The 22,153-nt window shown below is 45.9% G+C and overlaps 2 protein-coding genes and 1 long non-coding RNA gene across 15 annotated transcripts in view; 2 read left to right on the top strand and 1 right to left on the bottom strand.

Moving 5' to 3' along the window:
- The first annotated feature begins 5,564 nt into the window (after positions 1-5,564).
- On the top strand, positions 5,565-8,795 carry c9h11orf58 (chromosome 9 C11orf58 homolog). The gene is made up of 5 exons (XM_060061413.1): positions 5,565-5,724; positions 6,208-6,291; positions 7,108-7,168; positions 7,276-7,385; positions 8,140-8,795. Exons 1-5 carry the CDS (start codon positions 5,668-5,670, stop codon positions 8,446-8,448), a joined length of 621 nt encoding a protein of 206 aa, XP_059917396.1. The 5' UTR covers positions 5,565-5,667; the 3' UTR covers positions 8,449-8,795.
- Positions 8,796-9,568: 773 nt separating this feature from the next.
- The window catches only part of LOC132464801 (pleckstrin homology domain-containing family A member 7-like), a 140,070-nt gene continuing 127,485 nt past the window's right edge, over positions 9,569-22,153 (bottom strand). For 9 of the 13 annotated variants that reach the window (XM_060061398.1, XM_060061409.1, XM_060061397.1 and 6 more), the window contains 7 exons: positions 21,639-21,735; positions 21,092-21,180; positions 19,649-19,897; positions 15,978-16,229; positions 14,274-14,407; positions 13,062-13,216; positions 11,469-12,232 (listed from right to left, as the gene is read on the bottom strand). In XM_060061398.1, coding sequence (XP_059917381.1) covers positions 11,991-12,232; positions 13,062-13,216; positions 14,274-14,407; positions 15,978-16,229; positions 19,649-19,897; positions 21,092-21,180; positions 21,639-21,735 — 1,218 coding nt within the window. In that variant the 3' untranslated portion in view covers positions 11,469-11,990. Of the gene's footprint in view, positions 10,133-11,468; positions 13,217-14,273; positions 14,408-15,977; positions 16,230-19,648; positions 19,898-21,091; positions 21,181-21,638; positions 21,736-22,153 lie in introns of those variants that run through there. The other 4 variants (XM_060061403.1, XR_009527350.1, XM_060061405.1 and 1 more) reach the window with 4 other exon arrangements.
- Positions 18,281-18,970, top strand: LOC132464809 (uncharacterized). Its single transcript, XR_009527354.1, has 2 exons — positions 18,281-18,692; positions 18,783-18,970. It is a non-coding gene; the product is annotated as an uncharacterized LOC132464809 (long non-coding RNA).

Here is a 22,153-nt window from a genome sequence, read left to right as displayed (position 1 = left end):
AATTATATACTACGATTTTTTTTTACGCAATTGCATGATTTTATGCCCCTAGCTAAGAAACACAAATCACAATACCACTAAGCACTTTTCTGCTTACCAAACGTAAATTGAAAACAACGAATAGACTATCTATCTATCTATCTATCTATCTATCTATCTATCTATCTATCTATCTATCTATCTATCTATCTATCTATCTATCTATCTATCTATCTATCTATCTATCTATCTATCTATCTATCTATCTATCTATCTATCTATCTATCTATCTATCTATCTATCTATCGATCTATCGATCTATCTATCTATCTATCTATCTATCTATCTATCTATCTATCTATCTATCTATCTATCTATCCATCTATATATCCATCTATATATCCATCTATATATGCATATTAGATATAAATATATATATGTGTGTGTATAAATAATCGATATTTATTTATAGATATATAAATATCTCCATTGTTACATATAGATACATACATATTGCCCCTTTATTATTTGATGAAAATAACAGAAAAAGATCAGAGCCTTAATAATAATAATACCGTAATGAAACACGGATAACTGATGGTGTGACCAACCATCCAGATCTATTCTTTATTCTAGATCTATTGTTCATAACACACCCGCCAGCCCCACGCTGTGTGTGTCTCTGTCGCTCTCACACACACACAAACACACACACACACACACACACACACACACACACACACACACACACACACACACACACACACACATACACACACACACACACACACACACACACACACACACACACACACACACACACACACACACACACACACACACACACACACACACACACACACACACACACACACACACAATTATTGAATTTAAATCGAGAGGAGGTTAATATTTCAAGGCAGGCATTCTTTCAAAACAATTTCTACAATTTAAAAAAAAATCCAACATTGTTTATAATATCCTCTTACTTCGCGTGTTTTTTTGAAAGAAATATAAGAACTGTTCAAAAATCAATGTTCAATGTTTTTGTAAATGTCACCCAGTGAAAGAACAACTTGTTAACTGCCCCCCTCCCCCCTGCCCCTTCCCCCCCGGACAATGTGCTGATTGGGCAGCAGCCTATATATAAGTCTGCCCTCCTAATGCCACTTTACCTTATGAGGACCCCAGCCCCCCGCCCAGCCACCCCAGCCTCCCCAGCCCTCCGACACCTGCTCCACACAAAATGCCTCCGGATCAACTTCGACCCCCCCCACACACACCCCCCCCAGTCCGACGGGTTTCAGACCAGCAGCTTCGGAAGGCTCTACTCCATAAATTGTTCCATGTTCAAATCATCTAACTAGTGGCTGAGGAGCTCCTCTTCGATTGGAGCTGTAGGCTATAAAACACTATATTTAGGCCTACTATGTATATAGCAACGGCTATATATAAAAATATAGATATAGTTATTAAATCAGTTCGATAATAACGCTTTCATTTAATAGATATTTAGAAACAAGTTATTAGGATGAATGATTGACACATAATCTGTTTAATAAAAATAGTTTTTCCATTTAACGCGCGGACACGTGTGTTCGCGTGTGGTCCGTGCGCGCGGATCTGTTCTCTATCAGCGGCCCGACGCGCGGTGCGTAAAGCTTATCTCCGAGCAGTGTGTGTGTGTGGGGGTGTGTGTGTGTGTGTGTGTGCGTGCGTGTGCGTGTGCGTGTGCGTGTGCGTGTGTGTGTGTGTGTGTGTGTGTGTGTGTGTGTGTGTGTGTGTGTGTGTGTGTGTGTGTGTGTGTGTGTGTGTGTGTGTGTGTGTGTGTGTGTGTGAGAGAGAGAGTTTATCTCGAGCAGCGTGTGTGAGTTTAGACAACACCCAGAGTTGAAGAGCTATCAGGCCTCAGCAGAGCGCGTGTTGTCCTCCGGTGGCTTCTGACATCATCCCCAGGCCCCCCGACCGGGGCTTCTTGGTGGAATGTGTTATTGAAAAATAACTTGTGGATTAGATGTCTTGATAAGAAATTGGATTAAAGTGATGCTTCTATTATATTTTAGAAATCTTGATATCATGTAGGGTTAGGGTTATTATTATTATTATTATTATTATTATTATTATTATTATTATTATTATTATTATTATTATTATTATTATTATTATTATCAAGCCTTCCTTATTTTAAACGCCATGCTGACCAAATCAATAAGCGCGTTCCGGACTTCAGTGGACTCAGGTCGGCCTTCAGGTGAGTTCGGCTCAAACAACAGGCTGAACAACATGGAGGCCTATCAACTCAAAGCCTTTTACACACGGTGGGATGTGTCTCTGAATAAGCTTTCAAGGTTAAGGTTAAACCACAGCAAGAATATAAAAACAAATTCATTTTTAAAAGATTGATATTCCTAATCCTGTAGTCCGAGTCTCCTTAATGACCGTCTCCATGTATAGGGTCATTTGTCTTGACCCAAAGAAAGTTAGCTTGAGTAAATAAACTCCTCCAAGCCAACTGATCAATCGTGATCTAAAGTCAGTGATCCATAGTGATCCATAGTGATCTATAGTGACCCATGGTGATCCATACTGATCCATAGTGATCCAAAGTGATCCATAGTGATCCGAGGGCTATTTAGTGCGACAATGCGCCCGGTGTGTTTACTGCTCTGTGGTCTCAACTGAATTTCAGTTTCAACTCTTATGAAGCGACAGAAGTCAGCAATAAGCTTCAGCCCTTCAAAGTGAGCAAAAAGGTTTCTCTCAGTCTCTTTGAATAGAGCCTCTCCTCAGACCCTCACGGTCCTGCGACGGCGGGTCCGCGTGTTGAGGAAACCCGTACGGCGCGGGTTATCATGAGTGACAGGCGGCCTGTGGACTGGTTCTGATGGAACTTTGAACGCACGTCCGCAGACAGAACCCCCCCCCCCCCCTACACACACACACACTCTCACACACACACACACACACACACACACACACACACACACACACACACACACACACACACACACACACACACACACACACACACACGCGCGCGCGCGCGCGCGCGCACACACACACACACACACACACACACACACACACACACACACACACACACACACACACACACACACACACACACACACACACACACACACACACACATCAAACCAAACTCAACAAGTTGGCGACCGGCGGCTCTTACCTGCTTGCTAGTCCTTGTCCTGCTCCTGGTCCAGGACCCGGTGTGTGACCCGGTGGGGGGAACAACACGTCTCCTCAAAGCTCCTCTGGTCCCGCGCGTAAAGTCACCATCGCTCAGCGCGACCCGTCGGACTTGGGGAACTTCAGTCAGCGGGGAGCCTCGCGCTGCACGGCGGACTGACAGACAGACAGAAAGACGGCCGTCAGACGGCAGAACCTTCAGGGGGACAACGATCACTGGAGAGAGGATCGGAGCTGAAGAGAGAGCAGCCGTCCGACGCTGTGAGGGGAGGCGGAGTGAGGCCGTGAGGCCAGAGGATAACCCCTCCCCTCCGGTTCACCAGCACTGGAGCACTCCTTTAGATCACTCCTCTCGATCACTCCTCTCGATCACTCCCCTCGATCACTCCTTTAGATCACTCCTCTCGATCACTCCTCTCGAACACTCCTTTAGATCACTCCTCTTGATCACTCCTTTAGATCACTCCTTTAGATCACTCCTCTCGATCACTCCTTTAGATCACTCCTCTCGATCACTCCTTTAGATCACTCCTCTCCTATCACTCTTCTCCTCTCCTATCACTCCTTTTATGTCTCCTATCTCTCGCTGTCACAAACACACATACACACACGCACACACACGCGCGCGCGCGCGCACACACACACACACACACACACACACACACACACACACACACACACACACACACACACATACTTTCACCTCCGTCAAACGCCGTGCTAGTATTACAACTTTAAATGCATTTAAGTGAATAATTGTGTGTGGGGAATAAATCAATTAGTACTGGTTGAAGCCTGTTGTCTCTATTATGGTCTGTTAGAGCAGGAGGAGCAGACAGACAGGAGGAGTACTGAGACAGTCAGACAGACAGACCGACAGACAGACAGACAGACAGACAGACAGACAGACAGACAGACAGACAGACAGACAGACAGACAGGGGGAGCACTGAGACAGAGAGACAGACAGGAGGAGCACTGAGATAGACAGACAGACAGACAGACAGACAGACAGACAGACAGACAGACAGACAGACAGACAGACAGACAGACAGACAGACAGACAGACAGACAGGAGGAGCAGTGAGACACACTGCGACGTGGTGATAAATGATTCCTCTCTGTCGTCTTCAGTTTGACTCCAATAAGTTATCAAGTCTGAGGTGTTTTGCTACATCAGTGCGTATAGAGAACATGCTATAGCCTACTTAAAGTGCGAAAGCGTGCACTCTAAACTATTTCACGACCATTTCGTTATCGTATTTTACAGATGAACTAGACCTGCACTTCAATGCGAATAAAGGAGTGTGCATTCGGCCCAATGTGTGCATTTAAAAAAAACAACTGGTAAGTAAAAAAAATATTTTTTTTTGTTTCCTTGTTCAACCCACTTTAATTGAACTTCAAGTCAGCTTTAGTCGAGTAGACTACCCCCAAACAAACCCCACGCAAACCTCAACGAAAGATCATTTAAATACATATTTTTCAGTAATTTGCACATGCATTTTTGCACTAGAATCAACCGTTGCTGGTACCACTAAAACTTGAACCCTTAGATTTTAAACAACACCTTACACTTTTCTACATGTCATTACTTATTACCACTGTCTTAATTTCTCTTATTATTACTAACTTTATTTTTTTATTGTATTATTATTATTTAGATGCTGCTACTTATTTTACTTATTTTGTACATATTTTTATTGTTTACTTCTCTTTATTTACTTTATCTCGTAATTTTGCTGCTATGTGGCTTTTAAGGAACCAAGCCTAAGAATTGTACTCGTATACTTACATAAGATAAGATACAATAAGATGTAATAAAAGCAATTCAGATTCGGCTGGCCTCTGATCAGCCGAGTCCCCATCAGCTCCCTCTGGCGCCCCCTGGTGGCGCTTTAACCACACGAGAAACACGAGACCTTGACGATAAGAGGGAAACTAAGAACAGATAAAATACTACTACTACTACTACTAACAATAATATACAGTGTATTTTAATAAATATATATATATGTATATATATATATATATATATATATATATATATATATATATATATATATATATATATATATATATATATATATATGTGTGTGTGTGTGTGTGTGTGTGTGTGTGTGTGTGTGTGTGTGTAAATGGTTCCTTTTATCATAGAATTTATAATTTATAGAAAAATAAAAGTTGTATAGTTCTTTTTACTAAGAATTTCTAGTTCTTTCATCTATTACAGGGAAGGTTTACCCCTTTCTCAACCTCATGTATGATGACGTTAGTGGTCATGCGACGTGCTGCCGATAGGGGGCAGCATTGTCACCTGGTCATGTGACGTCACGCCATTAGGGGGCAGCATCGGCTGCAGACTAAAGAACAAACACGGAATCGGAAGTGACGTTTTAATGCTGGTAGATTCAGCTCCTCTTGTCGTTCTGGATTAGATCGCCCCGGTGCAGAGCCGTGGTATCAGAAGTGTTGGGCTATGATGAGTTCTCCGGAGGGCCTCCGCGGGACCAAGCGACCTGTCTCACCGAGCCACGTGGGTCCTTGTGTTTCTATTGGTCAGCTCCTCTGCAGAGTAGTCGCTCCGCGAGGTGCAGCAGTCTCAGCTGTTCGGGTTTTGAGTCTCATGTGTTTGTGTTGTCTGTAGTGTATCGTGTAAAACTTGACTTTAAGTCAAAGTATTATGTATCATCGTTGGTTAAACCTCTTAATTATTAAATTAAATGACTTCAACACAACAGGAACGACCCCAAATGACACTGGGGTCCCAAATGTATGTTAAAGCTGCAATCCAGAGGGTTTAATTGTATACAATTATTACAATATGATCCATTTAATCTAGTTAAAATGTATATGTTGTATGTCCTTATATAGTTTATAAGATGTATTGCACCAAGAATGGCAAGGTTTCAGAGCAACTGTCCGGTCAATGGGCAGTCATCTCGACCAAAGTCTCCATCTACTAAGAGACGTTATTGATTCAGAATGGTTCCTGATGACCAGCTCTCTGTCTCCTCAGGAGGGCCCCACCCAGTGGGGGGCCGTGGACCTCGGCAGCGATGAGAGGAAGCAGAAGTTTCTGCGGTTGATGGGAGCGAGCAAGGTGCGTTACCCCCTCCCCCACAGCCCGTTACCTCCCCCTCCCCCACAGCCCGTTACCTCCCCCTCCCCCACAGCCCGTTACCTCCCCCTCCCCCACAGCCCGTTAACTCCTCCCCCACAGCCCGTTACCTCCCCCACAGCCCGTTACCTCCCCCCCCACAGCCCGTTACCTCCCCCCCCACAGCCCGTTACCTCCCCCTCCCCCACAGCCCGTTACCTCCTCCCCCACAGCCCGTTACCTCCTCCCCCACAGCCCGTTACCTCCCCCTCCCCCACAGCCCGTTACCTCCCCCTCCCCCACAGCCCGTTACCTCCTCCCCCACAGCCCGTTACCTCCTCCCCCACAGCCCGTTACCTCCCCTCCGCAGCCCGTTACCTCCCCCTCCCCCTCAGCCCGGTGTTTCACTGTGGTTCCCTGGACTGGAGCTAAACTCCTCCATTGTCATCCAATACTTTTGAGGACCACCTGATATGCGAACGCTTAACAATTAGAAAGGGCTGAGCAAAGGGTGCCAGCTGGGGTTTACACACCGTCTCCAGGACGGCCCTGGCCACTGGGAACCAACAGCAGCTGCTTATGGTCAGTGTGCTTATCTAGCAAACACAAATGACAACAAAAAATGACAATGGACACATGAAAGACTGACCACAGTGACCCTTCTAAATAACAAGCGTAATACTACATTTATTTATATAAAAAAAAATATATATATAGTCTGTCCGTCCTAACACTGAGGACGGACAGTCCGTCCTAACACTGAGCCATCTGTCTGTCTCTCCGTCTTTCTTAACGCTGAGCCGTCTGTCTGTCCAACAGAAGGAGCCCACAGGACGCCTGGTCATCGGGGACCACAAGTCCACATCCCACTTCCGCAGCGGTGAGACCCTCAAGACTCATCTGTACTCCAGGGGGGCGGGGCTACTCACTGGTTTCTATATGTAGTGGTTTTGTTCTAATGACCCTCTGACCGGTGTCCTCTCTCAGGGACGGAGGACCAGAAGATCCGAGGGGAGCTGGAGGAGCAGTACCACCAGGGGATGGACGGGAAGCTGTCTGGACGCAACCGCAGGCACTGTGGGCTGGGCTTCAGCGAGGTGAGGCCTCTGTGGGCGGGGCTTCAGCGAGGTGAGGCCTCTGTGGGCTGGGCTTCAGCGAGGTGAGGACTCTGTGGGCGGGGCTTCAGCCAGGTGAGGACTCTGTGGGCGGGGCTTCAGCCAGGTGAGGACTCTGTGGGCGGGGCTTCAGCCAGGTGAGGAATCTGTGCGGGGCTTCAGCGAGGTGAGGCCTCTGTGGGCGGGGCTTCAGTGAGGTGAGGACTCTGTGGGCGGGGCTTCAGTGAGGTGAAGAGGCTGGGTCTAACCTCCTGACCCCCGGTTCACCCTGACATTCAGTTCATCCTCACATCGCTGTACATGGGCAGTTCACATACTCTGCTTTCAGAGCTTTAAAGTTGCGTGTGATGGCAAAACATTTCAGTTGTTGACTTGAGCAGACCCGTGCAGTTCACGAATAGCAAATATAAATAAGGTGTGAAACTCCTAATGCCTTGCTTCTGTGGAAGGGCAATAACCAGTGTTTTCCCCTTTCATCAGGGTTGGTTGGCATAGATGTGATGTTGGCACTATATGCAATCATTAATCTTAGTGCAGTTTGAAATGCCCAGATGCAGCTGATGTAAGGCTAGAATTGTAACGGGGTTCTAAATAACACGTTTGTTTCCCCCCTCCCCTTAAATAACGAGGGATCTAAAGGCATATGCAGATAGCGTTGCATATGAATTATGATCTACAAGTAGACCCATAGCGGCCCTAACACCTGCACTCACCCCCCCACCCTGTCACCTGGCAGGCGGAGTCTTTCCCGTCCGAAGCGGCAGAGAACCAGACCAAAGCAGACGAGCCCAGAACACCTGCAGGGGGCAACGTAGAGGGGCCAGCGGGGCCCCCCACAGGGGGCACCGTGGAGGGGCCAGCAGGGCCCCCCGCAGGGGGCGCCGTAGAGGGGCCAGCAGGGCCCCCGGGGACCGCCTCACTCCCTGAGCCAGAGAGCCCCCCCTCAGAGCCACCACAGTCCGAAGACGAGGACGACGAGGACGACGAGGACGAGGATGACAAGAAGAGTCGGAGCTACAAAATGGCCTTTGTCAAGTCCACATAGGACCGGGCTCCCTGGCCCAGGAGGCTTCTGAACATTGGTGTATTGTTGTTTTCTTATTGAGTAGCATCTTATTTGACGGGTTACTCGTTTCAAAGCCTTCAGCCTGTAAAGCAGCCGGTTCTGAGGAAACGTCAACCTGTCGTTAACGTCGGACACTCTTCTCCACTGCTCAGTGTGTCACCGTGTCAGAATTGAACTGCCAACTTTTAGATTATTTCAATGTTTTTTTTGTATGGGTGGCATGTGTAATGGGCACTAAGCATTAGATACACTTGAATATGTCTAGAAACTGGAGAGAGGTCAATAAACGGCGGTAGCAGCAATCTGCTGTTATCAGATAAGGTGTGTTCAGCGTTGTTCACTTCAGACTGTTCTCCAGGTGCTCCTGCATCAGGTCTGCTGGCTCAACGGAACCCACCAGAGCCCTGGGTGGGGGTGGCCATTAAGGCCCTTCCTGTGTTTGTGTGGGCTGATAACTGAGAATACAGCCACAGCGAAGTGGGCTCTGTCTAAAGACACCAGTCGTGGTGAGATGCTGTCACTCAAGCAGTATGTTTGACTTTAGTAAGCAGTGCTTTGGGGGAAGAGGTTCTGGCTAGTGGCTGTGAGTTACTGCACATACTGCGGCTATCCAAGCCTTATGTGCATGTTCCCATTTGGTCGCACACCTGCGTCAATACAATATCTAATCAGGTCTTTTAGATGAGGTTCAAATTCAATACAATCAGCAAAGAATTGAATTGATCCCACCAGGATGTCATTTTCCAGAGCAGTCCTATCATCTGCTGCTTGTCTGAATAAGTCTTTAAAACAAATGATCACAATACCCTGGGTTCGGAGAGCAGGCATTAAACAATCTAAAATCAGTACATGGAGAACGCTTGAGCTCTTCTTAGTGAGGATGGATAAGAATCAATAAGTTAGAACAGACCATGAGTATCTAACACTGTATGTATCCAATATTGTAGAATGAATCAATGAATAATGTGTCCTGAGGAAATAACTTATTCATAACAAGGTATTGAACGTTTTCTAGATGTAAAGCCTTGATAACAGCATGAGCCAAGACAACCATTCATTACTGCAGACAACCGACATCGACAAAATGTACAAAATGATCTTAGAATAAAACCAAATTTTTAATGAAACAACCCTTCCTTTTATAAACCTTTGGCTTTCCTTTTGAACGTGTGTCTGCGTTAGAGCAAAGCCTTAAGTAAAGCTCAGTGACATTTGGCTTGGCAGTGATCACAACACACCTCAACATTGACATAAGAATATTGATCCAATACATTAATCATTTGATCAGAAAAATAACCACTATTTCAGTTTGTTATTGAGTTACAAAAGTCTAGATTGTGAAACATTGATGTGGCGTAAAACTTTTCACTCGTAGCATAAGGCACTATTATCATGAGTGCAAAAGAGTACAAAATAAAAACAAGGTAACTTTTTTAACTTAAAGATACAAATAGCTACTATTTAAAGGCTGAAGAGCAGAGGAAGAGGAATTAGCATCTTGGTCAATATTTTAAATGTATTATATCAGTAATCATGATTAACTAATGATTAGTTCATCCGTCATTTGCACTCCCACGTGCACGGGCCTCCCAGGCTCCCACGTGCAGGGCCCCTGAGGCTGACCACTCCTGAATCAGCCTTCAGTTGTCTGCCGTTGCTCTCGCTGTAAGACAAGAACACGTCAACATCAAGTCAAAGGGAGACCCACTGGAAACATGTAAATATAAAGGTGGAGGGGGTGATCATGACCAGGGCCCCGTTTCCCGATAACGATGGATCTTCGCTCGTACGATCATTCTCCCGATGGATCTTGCGATCCATCGATAATTTCTTTGTCGCGTTTCCCGAAACTCCTCTTAACGTGAACGCGCATTCGCTGCACTCACGACGTCGTAGGATTGTAACTGTCTACTGACACGGTGCTGAAATGGGCTCCGTAGGAGGGGGAGACGCAGGAATGTCGCAGGAAAATTGTGTTAAAAAGGGTTAAAATATATCCCCATCAAGGACAACAGCAGAGTAGCCTACGAAAAAAATAGACTGCAATTATATGAATGCTAAAGACATTAAAACACAATTGATTAGGCTTAAACCGACATATATCAGTCCTAATCCTGAGCGCACGATCGGGAGGTGGAAGTTGCGCTTTAGATGCCTTCACAAGTCCAGCGGAGGGCTCCAGTTTTCGCCGGCCAAGTCATGCGCCGTGATATGTGTGACGGCTATGTTGCACAACATTGCAGCTAAGGCTGGGGTGGCTTTGCTTGAACCGGAGGACGTTGAGGACGATGACGACGAGGAAGATCGGTGTGAGGACGGCCTCCCTCATAACTACGCGGCTGGTTTTCATGCGCGTCGAAGAGTGATTGAGACTTTTTTTTAACCCCCTCCACCCTCCCTCATGTCACTAAACATTCCCGTCAACGTGACCAATCCCCACCATATCCCAGCCTTTTGCCTGCTCCTTTGCTTGTTTTTTATAAAAAAAAATATTTCTTTATTTTTTATTTTTATTATTTTTTTTAATTTAATTTATTTTTTACATTATTTTATGCTACGTTTTATGAGTAGCCTATGTCAGTCTGCACAAATCCCCCCACTTTCTCTCACACATTTTGAGTGCCCTGCCTGCGCAAACATTTTCTGGACTGTCCCGTTTTATTTTGGCCATTTTAACATCTTTATTAATCAATAAATTAATAATCTTTATTAATTACCAAACTAAGAACATAAAGGCGCAATGCGTTTTAATAAAACGCATCCAATACACGGAATGTCCGATGGTGACGCTGACGCCACTGAGGCTATAGCTGACGATGCTCTTAGCGTCCTACGAGTACCTACGAGCACCCCTGGAGTACTCGTTAGCTACGAGCGTTTTCAAGACGTTCGTTCCCAACGATGCTTTCGGGAAACGCGGTGAAAACTCTACGATGCCCTTTCGACGCACTTCACGATCCACTTAGGCTAACGACGCTTTCGGGAAACGGGGCCCAGAGCTACGCCATGAGGAGAATCCAAATATAAAGGTGGAGGAGGTGATCATGACCAGAGCTACGCAATGAGGAGAATCCAAATAAAGAATAGAAAAACACAACAGAAAAATCTAAGATGATCATAAAGACTCAATGAAAATATTTTGTACAATGATTTATTACTCAATTTATGTGTTAATGTTAACGATGATAAGTGTAATTGTGTAATTTGCTGAAACTTGTTTGTTGTTTAGTAAACACAGCTATGAATGTGTTTATTCTATGGAGACATTGGAGCTCCTCCTTAAAGCAGCCATCCATCTCTCTCAGAGCAACAGAGGATCTAGCAGTACAATCCCAGAGCAGGGATCGAAGGGATGTGCAGTCATTGATCTTCCCTTCTTCTCTTTCTTAAACTCTTTATTAAAAGTCTTAAAAAGTCTTCTGAACCAAGAGAAAAGTGGAAAACACCTTTTGTAAAACCAAGCCAAAGCAAACAGAGTGAAACTATTTTGTCGAATGGATTACATCACCACCAGTAAATGATTATGATTCCTGCCTCCAGCAAAAAGTCTGATGAGCTCCTCCCACTGACGGCGGAGGAGCCCAGGGGACGTTTAGTTTTCGATAGGTACACATCGTGATCACATTACACACCGCAAGTTCACATCTCTCATGCTCTGGGTCTGTGCCCATTCCCTGAAGAAACCCTAACAGCCCGGACATAAAACCAAAACACCAAGAATCCCAGGAAGGTGTACCTGCCAGCAGTCTGTCCGTCCGTCCCTCTGCACAGCATGCAATAACACAAACCATGAGTTACCCAGCAGGCAGTACAATGCAGCATCATCGACACAGTATTCATTCACAGATGAACTGAACCTCCAAATTATTATTATGATGCACAGCTTACCATACTTCAAATGTGTGTTTGACACGTATAATTGGTCACCTTTTCTGGATCTAAATATCTAAAAACTACAAGACCTACTTGAGTTGCATGTCAATGGTGTCATATGTATGGAATCAGATTTATGTCAGTAGAACTTCTTAAATATTAAACAAATTAAGAATTAAGAATAAGAGCCGCAGTTAGTACACCTTAACGGTTCTCGCTGACGGTAGAATTTGCCATTCGTGAATATTGCTTCCCATCGTTAGTTGAAACTATGAAAAACATCTAGTAATCTATTATCCCCAGAGATACATTTATAGCAATATACCTTCATATAATGTTGTACATTAAAGGTGCTTCAGGTAGGATTCAAGAGTCATTATTGGAGATGATTTGTAGAAACGGCCAATAGCCATCAGTCTGATATTAGTTAGTGAAACGGGCTGTGAGAATGTGGGTTTCTAATTCGCCACACCTTAATGGATCAGCAGTTTCTAACCAATCAGGGCTTCTCTTCCTTGAAGGGTTTGGATAATTAATCCTGCTTGTTCGTCACAGATGTGTGAATGCAACAAATTGCAAATCTTGCTTTCCTGCTCTCTCCAACTCTCAAATCATACCTGCAGCCCATTTAAGGTGCAGCACGATGTCCGAGTGGACACGCTTCAGGACAAATGTGGGAGTATGTGTGTATAGGCATGTGCGTCTGCGTGAACACAGACCTGCAACCAGCTTGCTCTTGCGTGAGGCCTCAGAGGCCAGAGCTTGGGAGACGGTCATGATCCTCTCCTGCTGCTGCAGCACCGAGTCCAGCTCGCTGAAGTCCAGCGGGGTGAAGTCCAGCGAGGGGCCCAGGGCCGGCTGCAGGCTGTGGACACTGCACATACACTCATGGGTTGGTTGGGCAGCATACCAACACACACACATACACACATGGTACGCTGGGGAGGAGAGTGTGGTGGAAGGTGCAGGGGGTTTGACCGTATAGACTGCGGGTTCTCAGGGTGTTTGACAGTGTAGTCTAGGGTTCAGGGGGTTTGACAGTGTAGTCTAGGGTTCAGGGGGTTTGACATTGTAGTCTAGGGTTCAGGGGGTTTGACAGTGTAGTCTAGGGTTCAGGGGGTTTGACAGTGTAGTCTAGGGTTCAGGGGGTTTGACATTGTAGTCTAGGGTTCAGGGGGTTTGACAGTGTAGTCTAGGGTTCAGGGGGTTTGACAGTGTAGTCAAGGCTTCAGGGGGTTTGACAGTGTAGTCTAGGGTTCAGGGGGTTGGACAGTGTAGTCTAGGGTTCAGGGGGTTTGACAGTGTCTCCCCATTCAACAGAGTTCCTGTGTCATCCTTAGGCAGGTCGACTATGACCCTTGACCCCTTGATCCGATCGATGAAACTCAGTAGAAGTAGCGGCTTTTACATCGTCTGCTAAATATATAAAAAAAACGAATATTTGAGGTAACTTTACAATCTTATATTAACTTGAGTCAGTGGAGGGCCACTTGGGGCTGGTGGGGGCCACTGCTAAGAGGGTCCACTTGAGACCATTTAGCCTTTTATTTAGGGAACTAATTTCACCACCAGATGTGACCTTGATCAGCCGAGCTAAGAAAAGTCAGCCTATGGTGACGTCACACATGTGTATAAGACTTAAACCTTAAACATAGCTATATATCCATAACAAAATACTAACCTGAGTAAGAGTTTTTTCCGTGTCTATATTTTATTATTGTCTTGTACTATATCTCCTGACAGTATGCCTGGTGTCCCGTCTGGGAGGGACAGACTGACTGGATGAGGTCATCTGATCTGCTAGGAGGTCTGGAGGTCTGACCTGGAGGGCTGGGTCTGACCTGGAGGTCTGACCTGGAGGTCTGACCTGGAGAGCTGACCTGGAGGTCTGACCTGGAGGTCTGACCTGGAGGGCTGGGTCTAGGTCTGACCTGGACTTGGCCAGCAGGGTCCTGATGCGCTGGGCCCGTTGGGAGCGCTTCTCCAGCTCCTCTCGACTCTGGGGTTCGTCCGGGTCCGACTCCACGTAGCGTTCTGGGATGGGGACCTTAGGGGGTCTGGAGAGCTGAGGGGGGACGGACACATGATCAACTCAGACCGCTTACTACAGAGAGAGAGTACTGTATCCTATTACACAGAGAATACTGTATCCTATTACACAGAGAGTACTGTATCCTATTACACAGGGAGTACTGTATCCTATCACACAGAGAGTACTGTATCCTATTACACAGCGAGTACTGTATCCTATTACACAGGGAGTACTGTATCCTATTACACAGAGAGAACTGTATCCTATTACACAGAGAGTACTGTATCCTATTACACAGGGAGTACTGTATCCTATTACACAGGGAGTACTGTACCCTATTACACAGAGAGTACTGTATCATATTACAGAGAGACCTACTGTATCCTATTACACAGAGAGTACTGTATCCTATTACACAGAGAGTACTGTATCCTGTATCCTATTACACAGAGACCTACTGTATCCTATTACACAGAGAGTACTGTATCCTATTACACAGAGAGTACTGTATCCTATTACACAGAGTACTGTATCCTATTACAGAGACCTACTGTATCCTATTACACAGAGAGTACTGTATCCTATTACACAGAGAGTACTGTATCCTGTATCCTATTACACAGAGACCTACTGTATCCTATTACACAGAGAGTACTGTATCCTATTACACAGAGACCTACTGTATCCTATTACACAGAGAGTACTGTATCCTATTACACAGAGAGTACTGTATCCTATTACACAGAGAGTACTGTATCCTATTACACAGAGAGTACTGTATCCTATTACAGAGACCTACTGTATCCTATTACACAGAGAGTACTGTATCCTATTACACAGAGAGTACTGTATCATTTTACACAGAGACTCATCTACTGTATCTTATTACAGAGAGACGTATCTACTGCATCTTATTACACAGAGACGTATCTAGGGTATCTTATTACAGAGACGTATCTGATGTATCTTATTACACAGACTATCTACTATATCTTATTAAAGAGAGGCTTCTACTGTATCTTATTACGGAGATGTATCTACTGTATCTTAATACAGAGATGTATCTACTGTATCTTATTACAGAGATGTATCTACTGTATCTTATTACAGAGATGTATCTACTGTATCTTATTACATAGAGATGTATCTACTGTACCTTATTGCAGAGATGTATCTACTGTACCTTATTACACAGAGATGTATCTACTGTACCTTATTACAGAGATGTATCTACGGTATCCTATTACAGAGATGTATCTACTGTACCTTATTACAGAGATGTATCTACTGTACCTTATTACTCAGATATATCTACTGTACCTTATTACAGAGATGTATCTACGGTATCGTATCACAGAGATGTATCTACGGTATCGTATCACAGAGATGTATCTACGGTATCGTATCACAGAGATGTATCTACGGTATCGTATTACAGAGATGTATCTACTGTACCTTATTACAGAGATGTATCTACGGTATCGTATTACACACACAGATGTATCTAGACATATCTAACCCCCACCAGGGTCCTAGAGGACGTTAAACACCAGTGCCGCTCAGGGTAATTCATCAGGGGTTTGCCGTTCAGAGGCCAGGCTACCTCTCGACTGAGGTCCAGGTCGTAGTCCACAGGCTCCAGGTCCATCTCTCTCGCGACGCAGGAAGGATACATCCAGCCCTCCGATTGGCCGCTGCCTCTCTCCGTCCCCGGGCCCTCGTCGCTCTGGCCCTCGGCCCCTGGCCGCTCCTCTCGGGGGTCGAACCCCTGGAGGGGAGTGGTATCCAGGCGGCGCCGGGGGCCCGGTTCACAGGGCGGACCCCCTGACTGATGCACGGGCTCCCATGGAGGAGTCTTCAACGTTCACATTAGAGAATAAGAATGAGTCTGATGGGAGGTGACCGCCTCGTCACCAAGACCACAGCATGGGTGGAGAGAGGCTCCACACTGCATGGGCCATTGATTAACAATTAACTCAACACTACCTAATGAATCTACAGCAAAAATAATAACAATATGACAGCCTATTACACAGTTATGAAGGGTTGATGACGGTGAGCTAAGGGACACTACAGCGAGCTGAATAGTTCACTACAGGCTGAGGAAACCATTTGGTTTCACACCATTTTAACTGCTGGTGAACTATATGCATTCATGTGTGTGCATGAAACTGAGCAAGTGAAGATTGGAGCACCAAAGCCAAGCATGCAGTCCTCCCCTTGCATCGCTGGAACACACTGACAAACAGCATCCCATGCCTGGTCCAGCACACGGGTTAAACAGATGAGAGAGGGGGAGGAGAGGAGGAGGAGGAAGAGTGGAGGCGAAGAGAGGAAGAGGAGGAGGGAAGGAGGAGAAAGAGAAGAGAATAAGTGAAGAGCAAGTGGAAGGCTGGAGATGCTGAGGAGGGGTGAGATGAGGAGTTGAGGAGAGGAAGAGGAGGATGAAGGAGGAGGAGAGCCAGCCAGTGATCCCGAAAGTGTTGACCAAACCCCTTCCTCAGAAAATACAGAAAATATTTTGAAGCAAGAAACGCTTTTTATTGTCCAGTGCAAATGTCTACATGTTGTTATGTTAAAACAGTGCTGAAAGGAGTAGTGTGCTGCGTCACGATTACAGGTTCAAGAGAATAAGCCGTTTACTTTCCTTCTTACTGCTGCAATGCTAACACTCAACACAGTGGCTATCTACGTCCTCACCTCGCCAGATATAGTCTGTTTATAGCAGTTAGTTCAGTCATTCCCAGTTTCTAACTATGAAAGATACACCAGGAAGGTGTAGTCATTTAAAATTCATAACTGAGATGGACAAATGCACCAATATTTCATATTCAATATTTCAGGATTCCACAATTCAATCAGATCTAAATCATCCTTACATTTTGGTGCAAATATGTAACAACATCTTTTACGTGTACTCTTAGGATTCTAATACCACCCAGATATGCATTCTCTAGTTCAAACAGTGCATTTCAGCCTGGTTTGTCTGTCCTCCATGTTAAAGCAGACATTAGCACGCTCTCTCTAGGAGAGACTGGCTGGAGCTCCAAACTCAGTACAAAAGTTAGAACAACAAAGTTGAGACATCTTGTTTTTAACTAAGCGATGTGAAAAAGATGTGATCATATGTGGGTGCAGGCAAGTAAAAAATAGAGTAAGTGTAAGAAAAAGTGTAAACATGTTTCAATGTTGATGTAATTATGGCAGATAAAATAGTACATTTAAAAAGCTTCTCTGGTTTCGGTCTAGAAAAAACTAGAATCTATTGAAGGTATTAGGTATTAAAATATCCAACAATTTGATGGAAGTGAAAAAAATATCGCTCACTGTATGCTTCAGGTTAATAAAATAATTTCATGGAAAATGTAAATGATTTATTAACAAACTAGTATATACTAATATACAATTGGCAATCTTTTATTATTTGCATTTTCCTTCTGTGTTCCTGAAGGTCATTAAGCATCTTCATCGAGTGACACCAGCTTACCATAGCCTACAGCTAAAAGCATACAGAATCAATGTTAAACACAAGCCATCTCCAATACATAAGACGAGAACGACCATCTACTGCGTCACATCGGACCATGTTACCCCCTACAGTGGGGATGCTTTGGTCATATTTGGGCGGACAGCTGCTGCCTGTTTTAGTGACGCGTTGGTTATTTGGCTTTGGCTAGTCAGGTTTATTTAAATTTGAGCTGATTGCCAATGAAAGAGGGACGGTCTCGGGGAAAATAATGTGGAATAAAGGTGAAGGCAGGGATGGCTGCACCCCTGCCCTGTGCCTGAAAGGAAAGGTTTAAGGTGCGCTCACACCAAAAGCTAATTAGATGCGAATGGCTCAGTGCGAGCGACACAGTTCACGCAGATTTCATGGGATTCCACTCGCGCAAACTAAGCAAAATCGTCCTCATTTGCGCGTTCGCTCAAGTTGAAATATTGGAACTTTGGCGGGATTTCTCAAATTCGCAGAATACGCAATCCTTCAGACACAACCTGGGAATAATGTTCAAGACATTGAGTTGAATAAGTGGAACTACACTGCAAAGGAGGCTAGGGTTAGCTAATACCAGCAGAGGGGTAGCCAACACCAGAGGGTTAGGAAACACCAGAGGGTTAGCTAACACCAGAAGGTTAGCCAACACCAGAGGGTAAGCCAACACCAGAGGGTTAGCCAGCACAAGAGGGTTAGCCAACACCAGAGGGTTAGCCAACACCAGAGGGTTAGCCAACACCAGAGGGTTAGCCAACACCAGAGGGTTAGCCAACACCAGAGGGTTAGCCAACACCAGAGGGTTAGGAAACACCAGAGGGTTAGGTAACACCAGAGGGTAAGCCAACACCAGAGGGTTAGCCAACACCAGAGGGTTAGGTAACACCAGACGGAAAGCTATCACCAGAGGGTTAGGTAACACCAGCAGAACAAGGCACTTGGATCTCTTCAGGAGAAAAGAAAGCAGAGAGCTGAGATGATTCAAACCCTCTTCCTTCTTCATGATCTTCCCCTGAACACATTAACATCATCATCATAATCAACCCCCACCCTCACACTCCTTTATATGACATCTAAATCTAAAAAAAAATAGAACTGTACAATTGTATACTGAAAATATCCCTCAGTAAATATATATAGGCGCACATACATGGGCAGATTTCTAGTATTTGGTATTAAAACAAAAGGGTTGCATTTGTCCCCTACTTTTGGTGAATGGACCTACATTCAGTTTGTGTCAGTGGGAGGGGGAGGCAGTGCTAAGAGGGACCACTGGAGAACCAACAACCTTAATAAGAGGCCCTTATTTTAACCCAACTTGATTAAAGTGGTGGTCATTAAAAGCTATTACAAAATCAACTCTATGGTGAAATCATGGGTGGGTGTGTCTTTTGTGTGTCTAGGGTTGATTTTGAAATGGGTTCAAGTACACAAGGGCCTTTTAAAGTAATCCTTTTTGAAATGACTCCTTTTAAAGTCACTCCTTTTAAAGTCTCTTTTATAGTCACTTTTTGCTCTACTCAGAGTTCCATCTGTGCGCATGTTGGCCATCAGAGTTCCCAGCATGCCCATCATACACCGTTCACCAAGCCTCTAGTCCCCAAGCAAGCTCTGGTCCCCAAGCGGCCTGTTAGTGCTCCACACAGTAGGGGACGGAGTGTTAGCGGGTGAGCACCCTGTGAGGTTTGTTATGTGGTTGACGATTGCAGCGTTGCGTAGCGGCGTTGGTGGGGCCGGTCCCCGTGCCCGCTGGGACCCAGCGTGGTGTGGGGGTAACATACGGAAGGGGACGGCTCTTGGCCCTGGTTCCAGGGCGTCCTGGAAGAGCAGCGCTGGGGGGGGCTGCCGGAGGAGCACGGCCGCTCCCCCTGGCTGAGGTTCCTCTGGCGGTCGCGGACCAGCGCCCTCTGGTGGCGCTTCATGCGCTCCAGCTGCTCCTCAGCGCTCATGCGGCCCCGGGTCTGGCAAGGGGGGGCGGGGGCGCCGTGTGACACTGCATACATCTGGTCCAAGGCACTCTGGGGCCTCTCCTGGGTGGGGGGGGGGGGGATACATGGGAACATTAGTATGAGTCTTTTACAGGAAAAGGGCGTTCTACTTCATTCCTACTGACTATAAGAGGCAGTTCTTCAGCACTGGGTGTATCCCTCTCGTCTCTTGCAGGTCCACCCTGGATGACGTAGGGTACTATCCACCCGATAGCATAAATGCCCCCTTCATCCTGAAGTTTATCCCTTCTCTCTTCTCGCAGAATTTCGCAGATTGAACGTAAACCAACAATCCGTAAACAAACCGTTGGATTAACTGGTCTCTCTTTGCGCTAGAAGCCCAACAACCAGCAGGTTAGGGCTCAATGGTTCTCCAGGGCTGCCATTTACCAAACCAGTGGCAATTAGGCTGGAAACTTTAAGATCTGAGTCTTCCCTTATTCGAGCCTTAACCCTTCCAAAGGCTGCACACTGTAGAGGTCCTCCAGGCGATTACGCCAGAAGACTGGCTCAAGTCATTAAAATAGAAGGACGTATGCTTCCACATTCCGATGGCGCAGCGGTACAGGCAGTTCCTGCGGTTTGCATTCTGGGCCTCCTAGAGCTGCGTCCCCTCCAGGTATGGACAAACGGACTACAGTTAAACCCCCGGCAACCCAGGCACAGGAGGGTCAGGGTGTCCAGCGCCTCCTCGCACTCCAGCAATGGATGAGCAGGGCGTATCTGCCCACGGGTGTTGACACCTCCGCCTCTGGTTAAGGGACTTGCCCTTGGTCCTGGAAGCGCTTTGTCAACCCCCCTCTCAGCCCTAGGGGCAGTGTGAATCGCCAGTCTGATAGTCTCTTTGTCTGCTACGGCGGACACAGGAGCGGCCACGCCTTCTCCAAACAGAGGCTGTCCAACTGGATTGCTGAGGCCATCTCTGAGACAAAAAAGACCAAGGGCCTGCCCGTGCCCTTTAAGGTCAAATGGGATGTACCTCTAGAGGATATATGTGGGGCGGCGACCTGCTCCTTGCCATGCACTGTCACCAGGTTCTACAGGGCAATGTCGCTGCTCTCCACGCTGTGTTGCGGCAGCAGAACCTGCTCTTGCACGAGTGGGATACATCCTGTGCTAAAGCACTGCTTCTGGTAGTCATCCGGAATTCACAGAACCGTAGTTACATACGTAACTCTCGTTTTACATTTAGCCCGTTAGTGAGCACATGGCTCCTCCCCCAAAGCACTGACTCACCCTGGCTGCCTGGCTTCCTCCAGGTCCTCTCCTCAGAGTGACGTAAGAGGAGATGGAGGTGGACTGGTTCAGCCCAGAGGAAAACAGACCTGTAACAGCCAGGAATTGTTGGACCAATCTGAGACACATCTTCATGAATTTAAAGTATAACTGAGTAACTATCAATGGATAATATAGGAGCGTTAAGGATTATTTCCATTTTGACTGACGATTTTATCAAATTATTAAATTAACATTTTGAATTTTGCACATTGATAGATGTTAACACTCTATGTAGTGGTGAATGTTGTACATTAATAGGTATTTACGCTCTACATAGTGGTGAATGGCGTACATTAATAGGTATTTACAGTCAACATAGTGCTGAATGATGTACATTTATAGGTATTTATACTCTATGTAGTGGTGAATGTTGTACATTAAAAGGTGTTTATACTCTATGCAGTGGTGAATGTTGTACATTAATAGGTGTTTATACTCTATGAAGTTATGAATGTTGTACATTAATAGGTGTTTATACTCTATGAAGTGGTGAATGACTTGGTACCCTTGTCGGAGAAGGAGGGGGTGTCCGGGTCCGACCCAGCGCTGCTGCGGTCCATCACTGGGAGATCTGGTTCACTCAAATATGACCGCAGTTCAACCTGCAACCAAGCAGCAAACCAACAGGACCCTGAGAGCCACAGCAGGAGGCCAACCCTCAACACTCCCCACCAACAGGACCCTGAGAGCCACAGCAGGAGGCCAACCCTCAACACTCCCCACCAACAGGACCCTGAGAGCCACAGCAGGAGGCCAACCCTCAACACTCCTCAGGTAAAGGGGAGGGGCTTTTATAGGTGAAATCCATGAAACCCTAAAAGCACCATGATGATCATCAGAGATTAAGGAAACATGCAAAGTTGCATTACTGGCTTCTCCAATCACAAGGCTACAGCCGGTATGTTGCCCTTTGAAGGATAAATGCCAGGTCAACACTTTATGTTGCTTTATGTTCTGGGCCGTGTGATTGGATATTCTCAGAGTTTGCTCCGCCCACTGCCCATTTCCACTGCCCAGTTT

Source organism: Gadus macrocephalus, chromosome 9, assembly GCF_031168955.1.
Source record: "Gadus macrocephalus chromosome 9, ASM3116895v1".
In the NCBI taxonomy this organism is placed as follows: domain Eukaryota; kingdom Metazoa; phylum Chordata; class Actinopteri; order Gadiformes; family Gadidae; genus Gadus; species Gadus macrocephalus.
This window is presented reverse-complemented; position numbering and strand designations above follow the sequence as displayed.